Here is a 27,468-nt window from a genome sequence, read left to right on the forward strand (position 1 = left end):
TAGCTTGCCTAGGTTTTTGAATTCCAATAATTGATTTCAAAGATCTTGGAAGCTTTTGAACGTGATCTAGATTATTTTGGCTGTCGATGATGGACTCTGGTATTGCTCTAAGCCACCGATGATGTGTGAGGGACTTCGATGATATAGCTTTTAGCGAAAAAGGGGAGAATTTCGACGATAGATAAGGGTGAGAATGATAAGGGTAGTTTGGTCATCAAATTTAGTATTTTTCTAAACATCAAATTTTGATGAGAAAAAAATTTAAGACGGTCAAATTAAAAAAAAAAAAGCAAAAAATATTATAGTTATCTTTGTTAATTTCCCATGTTTGGAATCCATGTGCATTCTTTTACATTTTTCTTTATTTCATTTTATTGTGATCTGATTCCATTGCATTATATCAATAAACATTATTTTAAATTTTTGTGATTCTATTAAGTTGTTGGGTCGATGTCAACTTAATATGACAAGACAGCGGCAATTTTCTACCCCGGCCCAGGACTTGCAGACGAATCCCTTAATTATCTGGCTTTATTTTATTTTCCCCTGAAAGGCACAGTGCTGTATTACAGATGGATCCACTTAAAACAAGCTTTGGTTTTCTTTCAGACAATTAGACATACATCTCAAGGGACTGACGGTTCGCACGTGCAAATTGACCTGCATGATTTAAGTTTAAGAAAATCAGAATAAATCACCTACTCGACTTCTCGAGGTGGAAAGTGGTAAATTAGCAGGGCAGCCATTAGTTTAGTTTAGATTTACAAGAGAGCCCATTTCCGACGCCGTTTCAATAATATTTTTGAATTTTGATGTATTGTCTATTCTATTCGCTCTGCAGGACTTGAGTCCACCAACGAGGCCCACTCAAAACCCATGGGGACCTCAAAAAAAGAAATAAGGGGCCCACCATTCCAAGTGCAAGTACTTGTCCTTCCTTCTGCACCTTATCCGTGTGGGTAGATAATCCAATCATTGCCTCGTAGATATTCGGACCATCATCTGCTAGGTGCCGGGCCGGGAATCCCAAATCCATGACAAACCATAATCCCGACCAAAGCGTTGTGTAATATAAATCGAAAATCAATCTAAAACATTTTATAAGCTGAATATCTCTTAGAAGAAGCCCAATTAATTATATTATATAATACTTGAAAATAAGAATGACAAACCATACAAGCAACAATGAGCATGCCTGGGAAAAATTACAAACTTGACATATATAGACAAAAATTTAGCACACTAACCATTTTGAATGTGCGGTGCAACAATAACAACCGAATACCCTAAAATGGATCAAGCATTAAAATTCACAATAAATCTTTCTATATATTTAGAAAATACCCAGCATCCAGCATCTCATATTCCAGCGCTAGACTCGTCCGCCATGTTACTCTAAATGTGACGGCTCAATATCTCCTAAATCAACATTGGATCCTCGTAGGCTTCCAAATTCCACTAAGCAGCCACCCGTGGGACTTTCATCCCAAATCCATGCTTTACCTTCTCAACTCTGCTCAAAATTTGAAGTTAGTACTTCATATAAATATAATGCAGCTATCCAAAATTCATTGACTGCGTTAAAACAAATAATTGCAAAATTTACTAGTCAAGGCAATCAGCTAAACAAAAGGAACTGAAAATTGGCTCTTACGTTGGTGCAAGCTTGCCAAGACTATCTAGTTCTTCTCCAGTATCCTCATCAAAGACTCTCCCAGATATCTCAATGATGTAAGATCTATCCCGGGCAGTTGGAAGTCCTCTACTTGCAAGCAAATCCAAGTCCTTCTGGTGAAGTTCTCTTCCATTCACAAAAACACTTGTATTTCCACCAGCGCAGTTCTCTGGCATGGGGTAGTTTAGTTCTTCAATGAATGGCTGCAGAGAAACGACAATGTTTCCCAAATAAGTGAGGGAGTAAAGATAACCAAACACTAATATATCCATATTAATATTAGACTAAGTTGAACTTACAGGAATTATGCCAAGACAAGGCCCACCCATGACACCCCAAAATCCACCTCGGAAATCATACCTGGTTCAGACAGCGAACAAAAAAGCCATTAATAGAACAGAAATACCACAGAGTAAACTGCTCAATCCATGAGCTCACCAAAAAAAAAATAAATAAATAAATTTATTATTAAAAAAAATATGTACTTCAGTTTCCCCAAATAAAGCATTGTTCAAAAGGCTGAATTTGTAAAATTTAACTAGGATCAATATATACCACAATCAAACACATAGGTCCATTGCACAGGAAATAACACCTACATATTAAAGATAAATATAATTTATGGCATGCCAGTTAAGAAGAATTATTTATAGCATGTTTGCGTGAATTACCAATATTGACCGGGATGAATTGGTCCTGCCAACTTCTCAGCCTTCTTAACCAAACGATCTGGTATGAACTGCCCATTGACTGAAACATTACTGTTGCCACGCTCTTGTGTTTGATTAGATCTGGATAAATCTTTGAAGCTCTTCTTGATAATGTTTGCAAAAAATGACTCACTTGTTTTGTGGTTCTTTGGCAGATCATCTTCTCTGGTAGCATCCCCTGAATCTTGAGACATCCCAGCATTAGAATACTCATTCAAGGATACCTCCATCTCAGTTGCCAGTGATGCCTCTTTTAATGAATTTTGTCGGGCGGTAACCTTATTTGTAATCACCTTCTCTTGATCTGAGCGACTACTTCGGTTTCCCTTTGCAAATCGGTTCACCACATGATTACTGGAAGAGTAATCAAAATGTTCTTGAAGAGGTGAACCAGGGGGAGGTGTAGATTGGGTGGCTTTAGTTGGCTGTTGAGTTGAGTGTGTGACCTCTCTTGGAGTTATTAAAACTTCTGGACTATGTTCATCCTCAGAGATACTGGGAGTTGATGAACGAAGGCTGTGCGTCTCTGGAGGCTTGCCAGAGTCCAGGAATTGGTCTGTTGATGAAGCAGGCTCTCTATCCATTGCCTGAAAGTCATAACCAGAATTATCATAATCATCAGAAGAGAAATTTGCATTAACCCTGTCCAAACGGCCAAGGGAATGCGAAGTATAGTCCTTCATTGCCCCATTAGAGCCACCATTAACCTCCGTAGAGATTCCTTTTGTTTCGGCTTGAACAGAAAGAATAAGTTTCTTGTTGATCACATCAAAATCAATTACTGTAGAACAGGTCCCACACTGAAATATTTTCTGGTCTTTAGCCATAAGCTTAGTTCTCTTGGGCAGTTGCAGCAGCTCAAAGCAATTGTTGCATACTATAAATGGGGCACCACCAGCTATTGGACGGCAACGGCGGCCACTGCTGGTTAACACAACCCTTCGAGGGCAGCAACGAACAAAATTACCCATTTCAGAGTTTAGGTCACTTGGCCATCTTGTGTGCACTTGTGGACCGTGGGAATTCAGTGGAGGAACAGCAGCACTATGATTATGAACTCGTGGAACAAATGCCCGTGGATTTTCATGATGGTACAACATTGCATTGTTTGTTCTGTTGTTAAAAGCAGAGGATTGAACTGGAGCTGAAACTTGATGATGTTTGTTATAACAATAGTAACAAGAGCAAGAAGGCTGGTGAAACATTGAATTTTGCTGGTATGACTCAAATAGATCATGATTTGGGTCGATATATTGTCCAGAAAAGTACGGATGAGATGGTTGCTGATACTGACGGGGTAACTGGGGTGGAGCTCTCCTAAGCACCTGGGATCCAAAAGGATCCCCATAAGGAGGAGCATGATTTGAGTTATGCATTCCAGGACGTAAACCATGCATAGGCATTTCATTACCATTTTTATAAGGAAATAGTTCAGGGCAATGATTGAAATAAGTAGGTCCTGCAACATGTTTATCAGGCCCAGAAAATGGCATTGAAGCCCTATCTGATCCCAAAGAACCATGTGGAAGCCAAGAATCAGAACCAACGTATGGATCTGGAGGAGCAATCCTCCCATCAAGTGGAACTTTCTCCTTTGGTTTATCGACCACATCACAAGACCGACTAAGCTGTTCCTTAAGCTCATCTAGCTTCCTCAAAAGTTCAGCTCGATCTTGTTCATGGTACCGAACTCGATTAACCCCATCTAGGCCAACACCATTCTTTAATGGCTCAGTATAACCATACGAAGAATCAGAAGGGTGATTTGATGGACCCTCGTCAGAATAATTCAAAGTTGAACACCTTACTCCTCCAGCATCAGCTCTTGCATTTCTAGGAAACCCGTCCACCGCACCTCTCTCCACACTTCGCCAATCTGACATCTGCCCTGATCTTCGGGAACCACCGATATATCCAATTTTGGAACTCAAATCCCTATCTTCTCTTCCTGTTTCATTAGCTGCTTCATCTCTGCCATCTTCTTTCACATCAAGACCATTCTCGACTACCCATTTCTCACTTGGACCCTTTGATTGATTTGTACATCCGTCAACAAACCCAGCCTCATTCTTCTTCTCCAAACCCCTTTGTTCATGGCTCAAAGAGCCAGGATTTGACTTATCTGTATCAGAAGCATCACTCAAGTCTGCTATTCCCTTTTCCGGAGAATCATGTGATTTCACAGAAACTTCTCCAACCCTCTCTTCTTCAGACTTCTCAGATGAAGTGTCTGCTTCCCTCTTCTTATTTTTTGCTGAGAGCAAAAGACCCACTCTCAGATATAGGGTTAACAATCTTTTGTGCGAAATATCAACAAGACTAATGCTTCTTTAGGCAGCAAGCAAAGAAAACAGAAGACAAGCAACAAAATTGAATACGTATTTTTGCTGTACTAGTTAATCAACTGATTGTTCGCTAATAATATAGTCCAAATGGGAGGAAAATAGCAGCTTATATAAGGAAAAAGAATTCCATGAATCATGAACAAAACAACACGTGTCAAGTGGTGAATTGAAATGACAAAAGCAATTGCAAGAATTAGAAAGCTAACCTCGAAGAACAGCACCGCAACCACCACACTGATAGACAGAGTAATCTTCAAGTTCAGGGAGGAGATTTTCGCACTTCGGGCACCTAACCAACCTCAATTTGGTTGACTCGGCCATTTTCGCAACATACAATAAATACCTTCTCAATCGTAAACGACGACTCAGTAAACAACAATAAACAAAACAAAATAAAATTGAAGGAAAATTAATAAACCCTTTAACGATACAAGTTACATAAGCACAAACAATCAAACAAACCCATCACTGTCAAGTTCAATTTGAAAAAGAAAGAAATGTTACTTGGAGAATATTTGGTAGCTGAGATCAATTGAGTGTTGTTTTTTTTTTTTTTTTTTTCAAGCTGAATGCTGAAATAGTAAAAAACAAAAAAAAAATCGAAGAGAAAGCGTGGAGAATCCTTTTCTTTTTCTTTTCTTCAGCTCTCTCAGGAACCAAACGAAGAAATGAAACGTTTGTGAGTGGTGAGGCTGCAGAAGCAAATAGCAGACAGTTACGTGGGACACGTAAGCAAAAACCCAGAAGAGTTGTTAAAAAAACTAAACTGAAATTCTGTTTCAGGATAGCTGTTCGTGTTCTGAGAAATCTGAGTTTGTACTCTGTTGTGTTTTGTTGAGACTAAAAAAAGTTTGGTGAGAGAGAGAGAGAGAGAGAGAGAGGGCGGAGGAGGGCCGATACCGCAGATCGTTTTCCAATGTTTTGAGGTGTGTATGTGCCAATTAGGAGGAAATCTGAAGGCAAAAGGAAAATGAAGAAACAAGCCAAAACGGCGACGTCTACTGAACGATTTGGTTCAACGATGTCGTTTTGAATACCATAAGTACTCGTTGGGAATCGACGACTGTCCGAACTTGAAAGGAGTAAAGTAAATCGGCACACTGTTCTCGCGTTGAAATATTTACTAATTTTACTTTTCCCACTCCCCCGAAATGGCCATTGACCGACTCCCGGCTCCTTCCAAAACCAGAATGGGCCAATAACATTAAGGTCCTTCAATTTCAGATATATATATATATATATATATATATATGTGTGTGTGTGTGTGTACACACACAGACAAAATTGAAGACACGGTTTCTAGCTTTTTGACACAGGCAGGCCCCTGCTGTGCTGTGCTGACCAAGCATGGGACTAAAATTATGTTCTAAAGTTGTAGGTAACATTAATTGTTTAATTGCTATCTCTTCCCAATCAAATAAATTAATTAAGGGGTTTAACAAATAAAAATGAAACATATAAAACTCAGCTTGTCTTGGGACTTTTTATTTCAGAAATTCTGGGGATGTAGTGGTAAATAGTAAAATTATTAGTTTTATTTGAATTAAAATTCGAAAGGGACGGCACGACTGGCTGCGGTCTAGGTGGTATGAAAAAGCAAATTGTGTCTTTGGTTGTGTTTTTATTTAAAAAAAAAAAAAACAAGGTACGTCCATGTTATTATCCCAAACTAAAAAAGAAGAAAAAAAAGTGGCTAACGGGCTTTTGTTGATATTCTTTGATTTTTTTTTGATTTTTTTTTTTTATAAATTATGTTATGTTATTGTATCTGAAATCTTTTGCTTTAGCTTTAGTCGATGAATTCCGCAATTTTGCTTTTTACAGGATTATTGTTAGCGACTGGAGAGAGAAAAGCCGAGTTTTGGCCGTTGTGAAAAGAAGGGAAAGCCGTATGGAAAAAGAAAAGAAAAATAATGGACAGACTGACAACCCTCAGTTCTGAGTTACGAGTTGTGACCAGTCTCTATGTGATTCGCTGCTCCTCACCACACACTAATTTCTACTGCAGTCTTATTTCTTTATTTATTGCTTCCCCTTTTTAACTCTCACACATCAAACATCAATTCATCGACCCCATTTCCCTTGCTGCTGCGCTGCTGAATGATAAATTGAACGTTTCTGATTTTTTTTTTTTTTTTCATTTTTTCATTTTGTTGGTTCTGTTACCGCACTGAAATTTTTATGTTTCCGAATCGACGTATTAACTTAATGCTAATGCACCACCACCACGTAACTTCTGTGATTAGTGTTTGTGCAATTAATTCCGTCACCGACAGATTGAAATTGGCACAATTTTGAGGGTGAAAGGATTTTCCTTAGTTGGCCACCCATTTGGTTGACTACTTCGTTGTTAGCTGTGATTTTTCTTGGCCACTACTTCAGAAATATTAGACAAAATTTGAGCATTCTTCCAAAAAAACGATTAAATCACAAATCAATCTGAAATTTAGAATCTCATTACAAATTCATGATGATGATTGATGCATTGATTTTGATAAAAGTAACGTGTTGACTTTGTCAAATGCAACATCAAACCGAATATCTCATCACATACATAACCGGCTATGTCGTGTCGGCCCAGGCTCATTAAAAGAAATCTACGTGTGTTCGTGCTCGTGCCGTGGAAAAAAAAAAAAAAAACCCTCTAAGCTCTTTTCTTTTTTTATTTAAAAAAAAAACGCATACTTCTTTGGATTCATGTGCCTTTATTCAAATTTAATATAATAAAAAATTTAAAACTCAAGTTTATATTAAATAATAATAATAATAATAAGAGAATATAATATTAGTTACTAAGTTTGATTTTATGGTATTAGAATTCTTTTTCAGTACTTAACAACAACAAGAATAATAATTTTTTAAAGGGTTAACTTAATTGTTAACTTAGAATTACGTAGAGTCATATATCATAGTTTATAATAATATTAATACATATTTATAAAATCCTGATATTTTATTTTTATTTATTAAATTATGATATCAATTATTTATTTAATAAATTATAAACATAAATCAATTATAATTTTTTTGAAACTAAGAATTAAATAAATTTAAAAAATTTGAACTAATAAAATATATTAAAAGATTTAATTTCAAGTTATTTATAAAATCATAAAATTTTAAATTTACTTTCATTAAAAAATGAAACGTGTTTTTTCGCATGCCGTGCTTTTTAAGGCCCACGTGCGTAAAATTATAGCCCGGCCCAGCCCATGTGCGTGTTGTGACGTACCACGTGCTCTACCGAATCGTGCTCATGCTGTACGGATACGTGTCGTGCCTGTGCCATGTCTCGTGCCGTCCGGCCCACTGGCCACCTCTAATTAGATGTTGATTAAATTTAAGTAATATCAAGGAACTAGTTGCTGTTAGATAAAAACTTTAAAAAAAATAATAATAATAAAAACAGAGTTGACAAAAATGGCAGCATATATTTAGAATTACACGTTGATTTTGTTTATGTCAAAATCGTAAACGTATCCCCTCAAAAAAAAAAAAATCGTACTAAACGTACAGACAACCGGTGAGGTGACAAGTTAATGAGGAAGAAATATTTATGAGTCAAGGGCCAAGTATTAGAGGGATTGCTTAGGGATATTTTCAAGAAACATATAAAGAATTTTCAATTGAAAGTCAATAATGTCCGTGCACTCCAATTCATATTGCTAGGCTGATTTTTTTTTTTTTTTATTTGCTAATATTTGAGTCCGTACGTGGTGTTAAAAATTAACAGTTTCTCAAGTATGAGCTGGAAAGGACTGAAGATTCTGAAACTGTAAAGTAATTGATTTTATAGGAGAGGGCTAACTTACAGATTCTGTAAGTAACAGCCCTCACATGAATACTGTTAAATAGTGTTTGGTTGTGGGCCCGAGTGGGACCCACAACCAAATTTGTGAGTGAGCTGCAACTTACAGAATCTGTAAGTTAGCAAGCTCCTTGATTTATATTATGTTTTGGCTTTTCAAGTATTTTATTTTACATAATGTGCTTAGCTTCTACTTGAGTACTCCTAGCCATTACGTACATAAGATTCCGGACTCCAGAGTCCAGAGAGAGAGTACGTAGCACATAGCCACATACCCATTTTCATGTGTTTGCGAAAAGGAAATACAGATTAGGGGAGGACCCCTTTTGACCAAAAGCTCCACGTCGGCATATCCAAGCGTCAGAACTCAGAACTAGCTTGCAGCAAACAGAAAAATCTGTTGAGCTAATAGTTACTTGCTTGGGCACAATTGCAGATATTTCTTCTGTGAGGCCCATACAAACTTGAAAGGCTTCGTCTCTGGCGCCGAAGGTTGTTCGTACAATTGCGGCGGCTTCCAACGCCCCACTAAAGTTCTTATCGAACCCCCCCCCCCCCATTTTTGTATTTTGAAAAGTTATTTTGGTTCGAATTATAATTTTAGGTGCAATTACGGTTTGGATTGTAATTTGGTTTGGGTTGCAATTTCGGGTTACAACAAATTGAGTTGCAATTTCGGGTTACGACAAAGTTAAATTAACAAAAACTTTAAAAAAAAGAAGCCAAAAATCAAGTCAAAATGACAAAATCCAAGCCGAATTTAAGTCTTTAAAACATAAAATTCAATTACAAACAATAAAGAGAAAAGCTTAAATCATTCTAAGTCAATTCAAAGCAAATAAGAACTTAAGGCCATGTTTGGGAGCATGACAAAGTGTGGGATTGAACTAATTTTTGGATAAAATATCGAATCACGTGTTTGGCAAACTCACTTAGATTATGTTAAGTTATAGGATTAGATATCCTAATTTTCACATGGGCTTAAGGATAATTAGACTAAGCATGTTTGTCCTTTTATGATTTCTTTTTATTTCTTCATTTATTTATGTATTGTTATTAATTAATTAATTATTTATTTATTTTTATTCATGGTTCCATAAAAATTAAGTAATTTATTTTTATTTTACCTATGACATCTTCTTTCATTTATTTATTTGTATTAATATTTAATATTAGAATAAATAATTAATAGTATATTATATGTATTGACAAAATTATTATTAAGAAACATCCCATTTATCATTTGAATATTATGTAAAACATTAACATTTGATAAATGATTAATTTTATATTTAATTGTTTTAATAATATTTTATTTGATAGGCAAAATATACATCATATATAAAAATATATAATTTAAATATATTTAATTGGTCTAATTAAATATTATGTAACTTTACTTATATTTAATTTAACATAGTTTAATATGATATTAATACTATATCATCCTAAACATAAGACAACACTATATATAATCTAGTCTAATTCAATTCAACATAATCCAATCTTATTCTTATAGTCATCTAATTTAATTTTGCGTGCCAAACGTAATCTAAGTCTTTAAAAAAGTTACGAACAAACACATTGCATGTACAACAGATCTACATTAGTAAACAAACAAAAGGGGTGTATTTATTATCTTTCATCAAACATATAGAGAAAACAATTTGCTCATATCGTACAACAATTTTTTTAGGTAAAAAAAAGCTTACTATCACTAGAAAGATTAATATGAATTAACAATTATTCTCATAAATTAACAATTTGATTTAAAATTTTGTTTGAATTTTTTTGTTAACAATACACCCAGACGTGTTCCAATAAATTGCCTATATGCATGCAATAACAAATCAAAGCCAAAATCAAATTTAAATAAACAGGTAGTTATTGTCAATTTGCTTGTGATCATAACGAATCAAAACCAAAATCAAATTTAAAAACCTATAAAAGTCTTTGTTGAAAATGAATTTTTTGTTTGGTTTCATCTACTTTAGAACCAGGCATCATCTTGTGTTGGTGGAATGTTTATTTTGCAGACAAGCTTCAATTTGTAATCCGCTTGGCGCTTAATTCTACTGCGCATTGAAGCTTGTCTCAATGTGTCTAATCTAATCTTGAATAAGCATTTCTATTTTGTTTGGCTTCATTACTCGAAATTGCAGGCACGTTACAGGCGGGTGTTGAAAGAAGAGCAGATGGATTAAATTATTTTCTTTAGTTTTATTGTCTTGTCCAATGACTAAAATCGTAATTCAAGTTTATGGTTTATTAGTAAATAAAATATTTTTTAAAATATAGATTCAATATCCTCATCAAGCACTTAGCATACGCTTGCAGTTGTGATTTAGAAGTTAAGTTAATTTCATCGCACGTTTGTATGATGTAAAATCAATAAAATCTTAACCATTTTTATAAAAAAAAATTATTTAATAATCATACTATCACACAATATTAATAGTTATTTCTTGATTACAGTTTTTATTTCTATAGCAAGAATTTAATACAAACCTGAGCACATCTGGTGAATTATTAACACTTGCACATGAATTATTGCGAGCCGCGTTAACACTGAGCGAGTATTTAACAGTTTTTGCCTCAATGTTCGCCAGCAGCGATATGGTGAAATTTTTCGGGAACAATAAAAAAGAGAAAGGAAAAGAAATCTAGATGAATATGTCCAGATTGATAATATTTATATTTGACTCATCATGAGCGACATTATTTTCTCATAATGTAAAACAGCTACTCCACTCGGCAATTCGATTTAACAACTTTGAAAGTCTTGATTCCTCTTACAAATTGTTTATAATTTAATTTCTAAAAGTCACTGAAAGTGATTAATAATTAGCAAAAAAAAAAAAAATCGCATATGATTTACTTGCTTGCCCAGATGAGTTGGCTCTTTCCACTGAAGCCAGGCCGCTGTGCCGTAATGGCATGCCTGCACATCACAAGAATAGGAAAAGGTCAATCCAAAGCAAATCATCATTAATCAAAATATAATTCAGACCGAGCACCGATCAAGATCACATTTAACGATAACATTAGAATTATGATCATGTTCACCAAATATAGAGGTATGACACACTGATTTGAGAATATATAAGTAAGTTAAAGCAATTACCTGCTGTTTCATTTCTCGGGCTCCTATTTTTTCGGGAAAGCAAATCTATAACACAAGCTGGAGAGTACATTTTTCGACAGCTTTTGCTTGTCTTTCCTCTTCGACAACTTGCTGCCCACAAATTCACTAAACGTGCTCATTATAGAAGACGATGAATTACCTCTGGTAACAGCTAAAGAGCTGGTGTCCTGTACATCGTACTGATAGTAATAGTTGGAGCTGAGCCTCTTTGATCGGCCGAGAGATGGGATTACCATTAGATGGCGTTGGATGAGATGATCAAGCGAGACCAGTTCATATGAATCATATAATGGGCTGCCACAATCCCATGTGGCCATTGATGCTTCCTCTGCTTCAATTTCTGTCCTTTCTGAATTTTTTGTCATCTTGGTTGGCCTTGAGATTTCTCTGGGAGTGACAAGATTGCCTTCAAGATTTGCCAATGCGGCTCGACAAACAGACATTTCGCTTTGTGTACAACTACAGAGATTCTCTTTACCACGTGTCTTTAATTTCAGCTGGCCAACTTAGAAAACAAATCTGATTGTGAAAACCCTAATTTGTCCACCAGCGTAGGAAACTGATTAGGCAAGTATTTTGGGGATAAAATTGCCTTTTCATGCAATAGGTGCCTCCTCTAGAGATTTGACTAAGTTTGCATTATCGCATCTGATTAGTTTTAAGTCATAATTGCACCGAAGTAGTATATGCTTTTTAAGAATGTGATAAAACAATTTAGATGTTATGTGACTTTTAAAGCAAGCTTTTCACCGTAAACAAATTTATTCAGTATTTAACCATCGAGTCGTTATCTAATTCGGGCATCTTTAAATGAAAAAAATCTCATTTTTTATTTTTTTCTTAAATGAGAGCATCTGCATTTGAAAATGATATTTTAAATATTAAAGTAAAAAAAAAAAAGATTGTTATAGGAATTTGGATAAAAAAATATGATTATTTTATAATACCCTGCCATGCATGCATTTACAATAGTGTATAATTAAGGTATTGTTACATATTATTTCTAATCTAATGACTACCATTCACAATACCATGAAACTTTCTATTTAACACTAAATCTAAATTCTTTCCATTGTCCAAGTAAAAGATTCTATACGGGATTTAATTTAATTTAATTGGTAAGAAAAATTATGTAAGTTTCTGGAACTAACTTTATCTATAATTTGTGCATTGGCATATATATAAGAGAATAAAAAATAAAAAGCTCTTTTATCAGCAATATTATCATTCTTGCTTATAATTAAAAATATTCATTGATGAAATTTGTGTGGCACATGTTATGTGTATGGAGGAGTATGACATTGTAAGAGCATTAAATTAATGAATAATATGTGTCCCATTTTGAAATGAATTTTCACATTATCAAATATCACCCAATATCTTATGAATCTAATAACCCACTCTAAATTGCTCATGAAGTAATTATTAGAACGCAAATTATAAAGTAAAAGATCTCACTTGACTAGTGGAGAAAGTTCCCAATTGGTTTCTCTAGTCAACCGCCAGGTATAGTGGAGGGGAGGATTAACTACATCCCATTTTCATGGGATTACTAAAGGCGAAAATGAGAGATGACATGGCAAAACCAAGTGGACTGAATTGACAAATATTTAAAGATTATATTCTTTTTTTTTTTTGGGTTTTTAAATAATATTATCTTTTAAGTTTGAACATCTCATAAGAGAAATATATCAATTTGAAATTGTCAAATAATTTTCTTCTCAAATCATTATCTATGACAACGATGTGTATTATAATATTCATATACAGACGCAATAGCCACGTTGGATGTAAAAGAAAGGGGACATAACCCGTTCGTTCAATTCAAAATTGCCATAAGCCGGCAATTCTTAATTTTAGTATAATCTTGTATAGTGTATATCTTCTTAATTCTTAGCAATGGCAGTCTTACATGAGGAATTGAGGATGTGAAAGTAGATTACACAATTGACTATCAAGAGACCAAGGGACCCAGAAAAGATTTCAATACCTATAAAAAGATTATCAGATTTGCAAGTTTCTTACAATTACCCGTAAGCAGTACTAAAGTAGCTCTTACCAATGTTATTACATAAGATTTGCAACACAGTCTTGTTGGTAGGTCCAACGCACCTAGGGGTTTTAAACTGACTAAGAGCAGCTCCCAATCCAAGGTAATGATCTAAAATCTGTTGGAAGGTGCCCTTCAAAACAACTCGGAGTTCGAGCGGCCCTATGGCATTGACCTTGCGTGCACTGACATAACCTGCGTCGACAAAGGAACGATCCAAACAATTGCAGCATTCTTTCAAGACCTCGTCATTGACTTCACCACTGACTTCCCAGAAGATCACATAGTGACCAGGATCTGTTGACAAATCAACATGACTCGTAAAGTCAACTACTTCTTGTTTTTCTTCAGCTAAAAGCTGGGCAGCTTCGTCGACAGATAGCTGCAAATCCTTCTCAGTGTTCTTGTCAATGTTTATGGTTAGCAATAGGTTCCTCCTGCAAATAAATTTGAGTTCTGGGGTTGAATTATGGAAGCCCATAACCTTCACCACATCCCCTAGCCGGTACCGATACAAACCTGCAGATTAACATTCAAAGAACAAAAGATTTTATGTTTTATGATCATATTCCAAAGGCCTACATACTAGTCTTATCACATTAAGATAGCACAACTTCAGTGTGGGATCAAGAAATAAATTTTCCCCTTTTTTTTTTTAAATTGGAGAAATCAGAGTTAGACACATACATACGTACTTACATGCAAATTATGCAAGTGCATTGCAGGAAAATAGACTACGTCAAAACTAAATGTTTGAAAATTTGCAAACTAGCACTACATACAGATCCAGGATTGAGCTGCCAACAACTAAAATACAAGACTTTCTCATTGAGTACCCATCACACTTAATATTAATATGATTAGGTTTGTAATTTCTTAATAATGGATGAGCACAGCTAGGTCTGATTCACATGTCCCAACTCAATTTTTTTGCAATGAGACAAATTTACCACCTCAATCGTTCACCCACTCCTGGGATCCAGAGGATTGTCATATATTAAATGAACAGATAGTATTATTCATTCATGTATTTAGTCAAACAACAAATATGACAATTTGAAACCTTATAGAATTAAAGAGACAGCCATCACTTTACATAATGGTAATCTGTATAATATCTTGCAGGGCAGCAGCAAATACATTGAACAAAATTATACTTGTCTCCTTCAGAAGACTGCTTCTGCATTCGCAGACAAATAGTAGCTAATTACCAAATATGAAGTTTCATTTTTCAAAAGAATAAGATAGTGAATTTATGGCAGACCACATATGGGAATTCTTGAGAAGAGTGATCCTGCAACTTAAATGGGGAACATTAAGGAGCCAGCAAACACCTAATAAAAGCTAGAAATGAGTACAAAAAAAGATCAGTTAATGTGTACTCTGTAATCCAATAACCGATGCATAGAGCCCTACGCTCACATGGTGAGCAATTATAGCAAAGAAAATTCCATTAAATGGCTACTAGCAAATAGACAAAGGCATCAAAATCCAATACAATGACTCAAGGTATCAAGTATCAACAATTAATTAACTGCACAATAGACAATATAACTAGTGATTTATCAAAGTTCCTGCATTGCATTGGTTGGAACATGAATACTTAATTATCAATTTGCGATTAAGAAATTATTCGTGTAAGACATTTTCATACCTGCAACATTGGTGACAATGATCTCATACTCTTCCCCAACTTTGACTTCAGTCAATCCTACTGGCTTGGGTTCTATGCAAAGAACTTGGCTCTCAAGATTCCCCAACCTCTGAGGAATGAACTCAAAATATCCGATATTAGGAAGCACAGCAAACGTAGCCAACTCTGGGGGCAAACTTGGATTCACATTTGCTCCAATCCACCCCTCAGAAGAACCATAATCAGCGCTCATAAGAGGAAGGTCCCCTGCATAGTGCCTCAACTTTTTCAGATAATGCTCCATTGACCCAGTCATGATTCCAGACAGGTACTTCGCATTAGGAAAAAGCTCAGGTATTAACCCATACCAATTACTCAATCCTGAGCATTTTTTATGGATCAAATCGGCCAATTCAGGATTTGGCTTGAGAATTTTTGACATAGCCGCCCTGATTGAAGGGACAGTGATTCTGCTGGAAAGAACCCCTTCCCTTATATCATCACATAGCTCTTCCCAAACGAGCTCAAATGTCCGAAAAGCATGAACAAGACTATGGGCAAAGGTTGAGAATACAAGTTGAATCTCTTCCCTGAAGATCAGCCCACATAGGAGATGGCAGTATAATGATTGGTGGAAATCAGGACCAAAGATTACTTCATCAGGGCTACAACATTGTGACTGCATCGCCTTCATTTCTGCTTTAAATGTTGAACTGCGATAGACATTTGTAGTAGCAGTTCCAGCATTCAGACCCCCCTTAGTTTTAGATTGCTTGCTGCCGTATATAAACTGTAAGGCCTTTCCTTTCCCAATTGGGAATTCTCTGCACATAAATAATACCACCACCCTCTTCATCAACTAGAGATAATAAGCTTTTCAATCAAGGTAAATTGAAAAAATTTATAGCTTTATTGTATTATCTACCATCTAGCAATAGGTTCTTATTTGATACTAGAACAAAAATAAAACTTTTGAAACATAGCAGAAAAGGAATAAGATTCTTCTTTGAAAAAATATATATAAATAAATAAAATCACACAAGTACCTGTTTCTAAAGGCGTAGGAAGTTCGAAAAATCTGCAGGGTGGTTTCCATCAATTCATCATTAAAGGGTAGAAATTTGGGCTTTCCTTGAGTCGTCCCAGAACTGCAACAACACAAAATACATAAAATTAATAAAATTGTCAGATTCAAAAACCTCTCTTTGACTAAAGAAACATATAGATTACATGCCTCCGTGATATAGTCGTAATGGGCTTGCCAGTGAGGATTGGTGAAATATCACCATCTATAATTCTCTGAATATAAGGCTGCAAGTCCTCATGAGTGACAAGTGGAACACAAGACTTGAAACTTTCGGGATCGGTTCGTCCATTGAGGCCGAGATTTTGCAAGTACTCAGCCGATGCGTTTTCTTCCAAAATCTTCCTCAGAGTCTCTCTTTGAATTCTCTCCGCGTCCTTTGTGATCGTTTCGAATTCCTCTATCAATTCGTCTACATCCACTGTCTCCATCTTTTCTAACATTTTCAGCTGCAGCAAACAAAATACCAATCAGAGAGATTAATTACATATTTTAAAAAAAATATATATATATACATATATATAAGCTCCTCGTGCTGAAAAAGAGATTGATTGCCAAATTTGCTATAAATGGATGGATGAGGTTGAAATTTTGAGAGGAAAAAAGGGGAAAAAAAATAAAAAGCCTCACCGAGCCAAGAGTCAATCGCATAGCCGATTGTTTTCAAAACCGACGACGAAGAGGAAATGAAGCTTTGAAGTTTTAGTATTTATTGAGCTATAGTCAACTCTGTCAACTCTCTTTAACTTTGTACGAAAATTATTCTTATGAAAGGTAATTGAATTTGAACAATTAAAAATGGACGCAGTTGCTGGAAAATTTATAAAAAAAAAAAAAAAAAAGGCCGCTGAAAGCTCGAAATCAAACTGAACTCCAGAGCTTGGAGATTACACTCGAATTTTAAAAAACTTTCAGCAAAGATCATATAATAAAATAACAGCGAATAAATATACTCGGTGCATACAACAAATGACTGTTTATTACAAATTTACAACAAACAGAAAGCTGATTTCTTAAAAAGAATACGGAAGAGGAAAAATTTCATTTCAAGAACTTGGAAAGCTGATCAACAAGAACAACGTCGCTTTCATGGAAATGAAAAATAAACAAAATACCTGCAGTCGCAGAGAGTGAGAGAAATAGTCTAACAGTCACAGGGAGAGAAGAGGAGCAAGCTTTACGAGTCAGTAACGTTATTTTTGTTTTTATTTTTATTTTCTATATACAGAGAGAGAGTGGACTCAATTTTCGACGAGGTTCAGTGAATGACGTTAAGATTTTCACCGACTTCAATGCGTTGAGTGTGCGTTCGTTTGATATTTTTCTTGAATAAATTGACCAAAAATATGATGAGACGGGAGAGCCAGATGGATGAAGGTGGGCTTTGCTTTTAAAATTAAATAAAAAATAATAATATAGGCAATTGTCTGATGCCTGATGGTGCTTCTATTGGCTTTGGTGGTGGTGACTGAGGATATGATGGGCGAAGATTCTCTTTGGCTCTGCAATATATATATATACTCACAGTCTCACACACACAATATATAAGCGTGCAAGATCCCGCCGACGCCCCGCATTACCTCATGCGTGCCGTCGGCTTTTTGCGAAATACCGATTTTGCCCGTTGTTTATTCACCCAATGACTCGGAGATAAGATTAGATTAGTGGGACTTTCTTATCACAAGAGATTAAAAAAAAAAAAAAAAGAGATTATTAGGACTTTGTTACGTCTATAAAATGACAATCCTGACCTTCCTTCTATTTCTATATCTGGCTTTACCTGTGAGATGCAAACAGGGAGGTTGAAAAAGATGCTGCTTAAAGGCAGATTTTACGTGGGTCTCACGCAGTAAAGGTACTCTGATTCCTAATATGAGCTTCTAGCCTCAGATATCTCAATAATTAAATCTCTAACTGGTGGTGTGGCATCTGAGTCACACAATTAATATAGTAATTTATCTAATAAATACATTATCCCATCTCGTTGAAGGTTATATGATAAATCAAAGCAAAAGATTATAAATCTCAATAAATGCTTGCCTTTTAACTGATGTGAGAGTTTTCAGTTTACTTCATCAAGTAATTTTGCATTTAACCAAAGGAAGTGAGGTTACTTTTTTTTTTCTTTTCTTTTCTTTTAAATTCCAAAAAAGAAATTAGATGATGATGATGATGATAATAACAATAATATTGAGCCACCGTTAATATGATGTTAGAATTTTGAACAAGGATCTTGCTAAGGGTTGTAGTTTTTAAAATAATTATTATTAGTTATTCTATATAAATAATATGTTGTGAAGAGAATCAATTAAATATTTGATAAAAATTATTTTTAAAAATATTGTTGAGGTCTGAAAAACAATCATATACATCTGGTAAATTTTATTGGTAAACTACTATAAGAAAGTAAATAACTGAATTAGACACAATATTGAATAAATGTGATTTAAAAATATATATATAATATTTTTTTTATCATGAACGTATAATAATTGGTAATAAAAATAAATATTTTATATTATTAATTTTATTTTTTATTTTGTTATCACAACATAATTGGTAATAATAATAATTTCTTTAAAGTTAATGACTTTATTTCCTAATTAATAAGGATAACTTTAGATTTTTATAATAAATATGAAATTGTATTAAGAATAAATGTGATTTTTAAAATTAAATTTTAAAATTTTACACTTTTCCAAAATCGTAGGATGAAGTAATTTTACCGAAAATAATGTCTAAATTTTTTTTTTGCTAAACACTAAAATTAAATTTTTTAAAATCTTTTAAAATTATTTTTAAACCTCTAGAAAACAATCTAAGCATGCCCGAGTCAACAAAACACTTTGATCAATCGCCCACATTACGAAATTGAAGCCTATAGGAATGTAGAAAATTTCATGGGGATGGTGAAATATCCATTCGTGATGTTTTGATTTGGAAATTGGAATGGTGACTAATAATGGCGTCGTCAATTGCAGTACAAGGTTGTGGAATTTTGTGCCTTGCGAGAACGTGGTAGCTGCCTAGTGGCGGCCACGGCTGTAGCAACGGGTCAATTGCATTTATTTTAGCGGCATCATGATGTTTTATTGATAACAACACATTCAATTTATTTTCTTCAAAAAAACAAATCTCGAAATTGGTTGGTTTGGTCAATAATTAATAAATACTGGTTCATGAATTTTAGCAATTGCGTTTTTTTTCTTCTTCTTTTAAGTGCTTAGATTAAACGAAATGCTCATAAAAGTCCAAGTACCGCTTCTTGGAATGTTCGGTTAATTTGTCCCCGTCAATATATTGATTGAATTTCATTTTCACAAAGGACAATTTGTGTTTTTTTTTTTTTTTTGAACGAAATGATATCGATATAATATACTTGAATATTGTTTAAAATGGCTCAACTCCCTTGATATTAAGAGAGCACAATGTTTTTTTTAAGCTATATTTATAGACATCTAATCATATAATATATTTGTAAATTATAATAATCAAAATAACACTGACGTGTGGACCGAGACTCCATTTACAAAAATTATTAACGTTTTTCATTAAAATCAATCTAAAATTAGATGACAATCCACATGATCTTTGAGGTAGATTAGATGTTCCTCGAGTGTTAAATGAGAGTCGAATTTTAGATTGTGTCATAATAAAATTATTAAGGAGAGTCCCCGATTAATCTTTTTTTATTGTAAATATCAATAGAGATATGATTGTAATATATATCAATATATTAAAAAAAAAATTAGATGATAATCCATCATGCAGCCATCGCCTAAAAAACTATTAATAGATTAAGTTTAACAAAATTTTGGTGCGTGTATCATTTTTCTAATTCAAAAAATTATACTAATTTTGTCTATTTAAATTGGCGTTTCCACAGTTAATATTTTCCTTTTATTTATTTTTTCTTGTTTTTCGTATTAAGGCAAACAATTAACCAAGGTCAATCTTAAATTATAAGCACAGATCTTATAAAATTATAAACTTTTCAAATATAAAACTAAGTAGACTTGCGTGTAGCATTGTTACTGAATATGCTTTTTCAGTTTTGCTTATTATATGCATTCATCTAAAACAATGTTAATTGCATTCATACGAGCTTAGAGAATAAACAATTTTATACTTCCATTTGAAAAGGACAAAGATATTAAAATATTTTTGTGGCCATTTTTCTCGTTCAACTTTGTTTTGTATTGATAAAGATGGACTTTGGAAGTTTTGTAATTTAATAGTATACTTTTTTCTCCTTTTGGATATCCTTATATTCAGTACTTGTCCAACCTGTGAACCTTGTCTTTCTCTAAATTAAAAAAATAATCTGCATCTAATGCAATAATATGTTTTAAGGTGCACCGTAAATCATATTTCAATTATTTTTGAAATCGACGGATAAGATCAAAGGCTTTGCCGCTTTTTATAATCACTCACGGTAAATGGCAAGAAGAGGCATTATGGATGATGCTTTGCTTGCCCATAACTATAGCCATGTGACATGTAGTTTTATAAAAACAAGGTGATTGCTGATTAGTCAATCATGAGCTGGTTTCTTCAATTTCATATACCCAAAAACAAATCTTCTCAATAAATATATATATACACACACCCAAAAACAAATAATAAAAGTTTTAAAATTTTTTTTTTAAAAAAAAACAACATATTAACGTCTATCAGGAGATATGCATTAAAAGGTTACTCAGGAGAAAAAAAATTAAAAATGATAATATTAAAAAACAATCGACTGAATTAGACCAAAAATTGACTTATTTTTAGTTTATTATTAATAAATGAAACTCATTACTTTCATAGAGGGCAACAAGGTAGATGCCCAGATAAATATTTTTCGATAATCGTTATTTGTCGGACAAAAAGAGAATTGGTGAGCATCGTTATTATGGAAATTATAATTAAGTTTAATTTTGGTTTCACGTTCGTAATAAATTTCTTTACATTATTTATTTATTTTATTTTTTATTTTTTAAAAAAAGCTGTTACGTCTTACGCCAATCGAGTTTATCAGTTGCTAACCCCAATTTTAAAAAATTTGAGTTAAGATAAAATATCGTACAAAAATGACTCATATTTTACGGCGAAATCTAAGTAAAATATATATATATACGTGAAAAACACATATTGCATCAATCATCTGTTAAAAGCCTCACGTAAAGAATGCCTGCAAAACACATAACAGATGATAAGCTTAGACCGACAATTTAGTCTCATCATTCAATCGATGACCAGGCAGCCTTTGGCAACCACCTGACCAGCCGTGATTCAATGAAACACAAATGGCATGACAGAGTCTATTGGCAAGAAGAACCGGGAAGAAGACGAGTATGTATGTTTGAAGAGCGAGTCTTTGTTTAAGATATTGCATGCGCACTCGTATTTAGGGGTTACTCTTTCAATAAAAAGTTGTAACAATCCATTAAATATTTAGTAACGCAACAACAGAATTAATTTGGGGGAAAAAGAAGAGGGAAGAGGAAGGCTACCCTTCAGAAAATTGGAATTGAGAAGAGTGAGGATATTAGAAGATTTTGGCACAACCGGGTGACATTATTCCGTAATCATAATAACTAATATAAATTTCATTTACATACCTTGGTTCAAAATTCGGTGTATTTAATTAAAACCGGGGAAAAAAATGGAGCTGGAATAGAAATGGCCGAACCTTTGGTGGGTCATTGTATGAAGTAATAATTATTAAACTTTAATAGATACATGATTTGCGGTAGTATCGGCGAAAAGTTGATTGCTAGTTCGTTTTGTCTGTTTTATTTTATTTTATTTATTTATTATTATTATTATTATTATTATTATTTTGTTGGTTTAAGAATGTCATACTTTCATTCATTGAGATGAGAAAATAGTAAGTAGTAACATTACATTAATTTGGAAACTTGCCAGCCAAACAACAGATTCCATGTTCCTTAAAAGCCTTCTTAACTAAGGAGTGAGCAAAATAAAGTTTGAAATTTTTCTTTGTACTTCATAAGTTTGCTACCCTTTCTATTACTTAATAAGTTTGCTACCTCTTAGCAGTCTATATATGTGATCAATATTGATAAACTCACATTTTTAGCCACTTAGATGATGAATATATATATATATATATATATATATATATATATATATATATATATATATATATATATATATGAAATTATTCTCAGGGGTGCGGACGCCCATATTTTTTTAAATACGGACACATTTTTAAACTCTGCAATTAAAAAGAATTAGTTATTAGATGAACTATAAAACCATGTGGTTTTAAAGAGTTAAAAACTAACTCTCTTAAATCTCACGAGTTTAAAGAGTGTCCGTATGAAAAATAAATAAGGTTACCCACACTAGATAAGTACAATACACACACACACACACACACACACGAGAGCCAGCTAATTATGGCATACGTGTTTCTTATCATCCATAATTATGAGTTTGAGAGCCAGCTAATAACCACTCTTGTTTGAATAATGTCCCTTTTTATGATAATGCCAAAGCATCTCATGCACTTCGGGCTCACTTGATAATGGGATCCTTCTAATTACTTTAGCATCATCCACTTAAAATGTTGGTTTATCAAGCTTTCATTCCATTTATGATCTGAATTGATTAAATCCACTACCTTTGTGTCTACAGGCAAAGATGAATTAAAAATCGGCATGAAATTCTTTGGCCTAGGAGTCCAATTACTTGAACAAACCTGAATTTTGTCTCCACTTCCTACTATCCACGCAGTCGCCTATCGAATAACTTTCTTACCCCACAAAATGCTTCGCCATGTGAAAGATGGATTTGATCCAGGCGTAGCATCCAAAAAATGAGATTGCCTAAAGTATCTAGCTTTTAGGATTCCGGCAACTGAAGAATGTGGATGCTAAATCAGCCTTCACTCCTGCTTTGCAACTAAGGCAAGGTTAAAATCGGAGATATCTCTAAACCTCGTGCCTCATTTTTCTAGGAAGCAGGCATTTTGAAACTAAAAACATATGGTAGATCTATGATTTTCTTTGCTGCACTGGCATAATGCTTTACATATTTCATCGGTCATTATTACTTTTTTATACCTTTCAGATAAGAAGCTATTGTTGTGTTTCATATGCCATATTAAGAGAAATAATAGATAGACTATCTTAATACATTGCCTCTAAAAGGTCTTTATGTGATAAGTCACCACGTAATTATGATCCAGCTAGCCATGCAATCCAACCAAGGATTATCAAATGACTAATTCACTCAATTAATATTAAATTAGAATTGTATCATATAGCATAACAAAATCATTTCATTCTCTAATTATACTATTTGTATAATTCATTAAAATTTCCTATTATGAATGTGATGTCATTTTTATATATTAATAATGATTAACTTATCAATATATTAATATTCACTAAATTAATAACCGTTTTCATAGTCATATAGCTATTAAATTTATCGAGATTCTACTATACATGTTTAATTAATAAAAGAATGGTAAAATATTTACTTAGTTTCTGATCCTTATTCCGAGATGTAAAAATATTATGATACAAAAGTTAATTATGTTTGGTAAATATAATTTTTAAATAATATTTTTGAAAGAATTAATAAGGTGTAATTTTTAAATAATATTTTCTTAAAAATAAATAAAGGTATATTATAAGTTCTTCTATAAAATAATTATTAGATAAAATCATATTGAATTAAAAGTCGTAGTTACAAGTATTTACCAAATATTTTACAATTATGACTTTCAAGCAAGATCTAATTATTCGACAAGTGAAGTAATTTTTGTTTCAATTTATTTTTATCCTAATTTATAGGCTCCCGGATTTTAAACGCATGTATTGTACGATAAAAACCTTTGACAATGCATGATGGAGAATTTTTACATAAGAGAGAGACTTTTACTGGGTCGCCAATTGTGAAATCACGTCACCTGCTGTAATTTTATTCTCTGAAAGTGATTTAAGAGCAAAAATACCCTAACGATAAATCTCACCTCAATCCTAGCAAGAGAAAACAAAAGTTGGAACATTTTAATGATTATTCATGAAATTTAAATTAACATCAAAGCTACTCCTAAGATTTGCCAAGTGCGGTTGAGGCAGGATCGGGATGCAGCCTATCACTTACCATGCTTCGATAATTAGTCTATTTGAAAATTTATAAGTGTGTTTAAATGATTAAACCAGTACAAATGAAGATCACGTGATTCGTCCTTCGCTTAAAACTCTTAAAGACTTTCTTTAGAAGAGGATGAAACTTGCATGCGATACTTTTCTCACACATTTATAACCTTTTTTTTTTTTTTTTTTATTACATGAGACTATTGCTCAAATTACAGTTCAAATTACAACTCATATTACATGAGAGTATAATTGATATGTACAATCATATATTTATACTGAGCCCTATTGATATGAATGCTGATATGACACCGCTCAAATTTTTAACCCTCTCAAATATTCGAGGGATGTCAAACTCCCATCCTGGGAGAAAGACTGTCTTCACTCGAGCTCAAGGGCTCCAAGGAAGAATATTTAAATTAAACCCCTACAATGCGACTGCGGAGGCTCGAATCCCTTCCCTCACATTTGTGAGGGAGGGGCTCCGGCCACTTGGGCTAAGCCCAAGTGGTTCACACATTTATAACCTTAAATGACAGCAAATGAACTACTAAAAGGTGATACAAAATGGGAATAGGGCTGTCTACAATATAATATACCAAGTTTTGTATTACGGCATACACATTTGGCTTCGAAACAATCATGGGGGATTTGAACTTGTAAATTATAATTTAGTTGATACCAACGAAAGGCAACTGCTTTGTATGTCGGTGCCAAAAATACCAGAAAAGTTGCAGGCATGGGTGCTGGAATTTTTGGGGAGGATACCCACTTACCCCATATGCGAGTGCCATATGTCCAATATATTGATGGAGCGAAATGAATGAGAACCCATAAGAAAATCGAGTGCAAAAGTCAAAAAGTCATCAATATCTAATTTCCTACTTTTAGTACTTCTTTTGCTTTGTACAATCGAATCTACTGGATGCCCCATCTGGGTTTCAATAACACATTTTTTTTTTCCTCGCTAGGCATTAACACGCCTTTCAACTATTTGTTGTAAGTTAATGCAGCAATAAAGTGATGCCACGTGTTTTAAGAAATAAAAACATTAAGGACTATTTCTATATGACTCTTTAATAGCAGAAACTCTCTTGATCATAAGAACATTCAAGCAGGGATCATCAGGCTAACCTCAAACATAATAAGTTTTAAAGTTCCGTCTTACTCTCTCTAAAGAAAGCCTAATATGTCTTTTAGTATTGATGTGATGGGCCACTATATTTATACTAGCTCACACTATGGACCAATGAGCTTCCCTCAATTCAACAATTCCCTCTCTAAGCACTTCAATTGATCACCTGCGAATGAAAGGGACAACAGATTAGAATTAGATAGTGGCCTTAAGGAGACCATGGGCATGAACAGCAAACAGAAGTCAGGGAGCACCTGACTTCTTTGAACTTCCTAGATGTTCAATAAGGAGGCGTGTAAAGGAGCCCGAGAACCCACTATGGCAAAGGAGGGCACATATTAAGGAGCTCCACATGTCGATCAAGAAAAGTATCCAAACGGCTCAAATATTTTGTATCACAGGCACTAGTATCATACCGTCCCCATTTGAGGAGGGATCAGGCCGGTAGGCCTCCTCCACATGTCTAAATGGACCTCAGGATGCCCTCAGAAATACTCCGTATAAATGGTTAAGTATATGGATAAGGAAAGTATCTCATTATCTTTGAACGAAAAGATTGTTCTCGCTTATAAAATCACCTCTCCTATCATTTTACCTGCCTCACTTGACTACCAAAGGCCACATCTAGCCTGCCTTCTAATGACATTCTTTTTTTGCAGATCCCTAAACACTATTTTTTTAAGAGGTTTTCCACCCTCCGAAATACTGTAAAGCTCAATAGTACATACAAACTTTCGCAACCAATTAAAAAATAAATCCTTTCTAATGTTTTAACTTACAAAAAAAAAAAAAAAGGCTAAAACACTATTCCTTCAATATTGGTAAAGTAATTGAGAAGATTTCATAAGAGACAGTATAAGGAATATGCCAGTAAGCATATACTTATCTTGCGCTGTTTCGATTGTGATTGCTGTAGCGCTGCTCATAATTGAATTTTGAATTTTGAATTTTGAGCCGCTTATTTTTCAACTGTGCAGCAAATCTTCTCTTTTGCAAAAACATATGGAATCTGATTTCAAAAGCAAAAGAAATTCCATGGGCTGGCCACAGGAGTAGTTCGTGCATAGATTACAAAATTTTTTAAAAAAAAAAAAAAAAAAAAAAGAGCACGAAAATGGTACATCAGTAAAATGTAAATACTGATTTATATATTTCTCTTATATATATATATATATTTCTTTTTTTTTTACTGGGGCCATGTCGAAGTATATACGCCGACACCAAACAAGAAGCGAGCTAATATTAAATTATTAGAAAAAGAGATAAGTAGTTAACAGCGCAGTAGCGAAAGTGACCTCACCTCACCAGCAATTAGATTAGATGAAGCCGATGAGTATGAGGCAAAAATTGGGGACCAATTGAACAAAATATTGACGAAGTGATGGTCATTTTCGATATCCCAAAGTAAGTATGATCAGTTGATTAATTCATTCATTTATACTCATGCCAAAAAGCGAATAAAAATTGCGGCAATTTGTATTCTTCCCAAAATTTTATATTTTCAGAGGCATCTCAATGATTTATGGCGGATAGGATAAATCCAAATCCAGCCGAGTAGGATATCTTAGCCGCGTGGAAATTGTGAAATCTGCCGGCCTTCATTTCTATATAGGCATGCTTGCTATTTATTTTATCGTCTTCAGTTCAGCTGACAAAGCTTAAATCATTTTTAAGTGCTCATGGGTTACATGTGCTTAAATCTTAATGCAAATGAATGAGAATGACCCCTAACAGCCGTGGCAGTTAAAAACAGCTGGTACAAT

At 33.9% G+C, this 27,468-nt stretch overlaps 2 protein-coding genes across 4 annotated transcripts; both read right to left on the reverse strand.

Moving 5' to 3' along the window:
- Positions 1-1,112: 1,112 nt before the first annotated feature.
- On the reverse strand, positions 1,113-5,869 carry LOC127901139 (protein ENHANCED DISEASE RESISTANCE 4-like). Of its 2 annotated transcripts, XM_052437565.1 has the most exons (6): positions 5,235-5,869; positions 4,937-5,073; positions 2,347-4,639; positions 1,975-2,035; positions 1,655-1,878; positions 1,113-1,513 (listed from the first exon to the last, which is right to left on the reverse strand). In XM_052437565.1, the coding sequence occupies exons 2-6, from the start codon at positions 5,049-5,051 to the stop codon at positions 1,459-1,461; spliced, it is 2,748 nt and encodes a 915-aa protein (XP_052293525.1). In that variant the 5' UTR covers positions 5,052-5,073; positions 5,235-5,869; the 3' UTR covers positions 1,113-1,458. The 2 variants fall into 2 exon arrangements, with proteins under 2 accessions (XP_052293525.1, XP_052293524.1); XM_052437564.1 differs by having other exon boundaries at positions 4,937-5,869.
- A 7,782-nt stretch (positions 5,870-13,651) lies between these two features.
- On the reverse strand, positions 13,652-17,963 carry LOC102611440 (jasmonoyl--L-amino acid synthetase JAR4). Of its 2 annotated transcripts, none has more exons than XM_006491176.4 (5): positions 17,566-17,963; positions 16,601-16,899; positions 16,413-16,514; positions 15,388-16,190; positions 13,652-14,252 (listed from the first exon to the last, which is right to left on the reverse strand). In XM_006491176.4, the coding sequence occupies exons 2-5, from the start codon at positions 16,891-16,893 to the stop codon at positions 13,711-13,713; spliced, it is 1,740 nt and encodes a 579-aa protein (XP_006491239.1). In that variant the 5' UTR covers positions 16,894-16,899; positions 17,566-17,963; the 3' UTR covers positions 13,652-13,710. The 2 variants fall into 2 exon arrangements, with proteins under 2 accessions (XP_006491239.1, XP_006491237.1); XM_006491174.4 differs by lacking the exon at positions 17,566-17,963 and adding an exon at positions 17,081-17,244.
- Between the last annotated feature and the right edge of the window lie 9,505 nt (positions 17,964-27,468).

This window comes from Citrus sinensis, chromosome 3 (genome assembly GCF_022201045.2).
Source record: "Citrus sinensis cultivar Valencia sweet orange chromosome 3, DVS_A1.0, whole genome shotgun sequence".
In the NCBI taxonomy this organism is placed as follows: Eukaryota; Viridiplantae; Streptophyta; class Magnoliopsida; order Sapindales; family Rutaceae; genus Citrus; species Citrus sinensis.

Bases quoted from the DNA above. Each gene is read 5' to 3' on its own strand.
- LOC127901139 (XM_052437565.1), bottom strand. From the start codon at position 5,051: ATGGCCGAGTCAACCAAATTGAGGTTGGTTAGGTGCCCGAAGTGCGAA. The intron at 1,879-1,974 runs GTAAGTTCAACT...GTTTCTCTGCAG, and splicing joins CTTGTCTTGGCATAATTCCT to CCATTCATTGAAGAACTAAA. The intron at 1,514-1,654 runs GTAAGAGCCAAT...AATTTTGAGCAG, and splicing joins CTTGGCAAGCTTGCACCAAC to AGTTGAGAAGGTAAAGCATG.
- LOC102611440 (XM_006491174.4), bottom strand. From the start codon at position 17,101: ATGCGATTGACTCTTGGCTCG. The intron at 16,191-16,412 runs GTACTTGTGTGA...ATTTATGTGCAG, and splicing joins TCCTACGCCTTTAGAAACAG to AGAATTCCCAATTGGGAAAG. The intron at 14,253-15,387 runs GTATGAAAATGT...GTTAATCTGCAG, and splicing joins CATTGTCACCAATGTTGCAG to GTTTGTATCGGTACCGGCTA.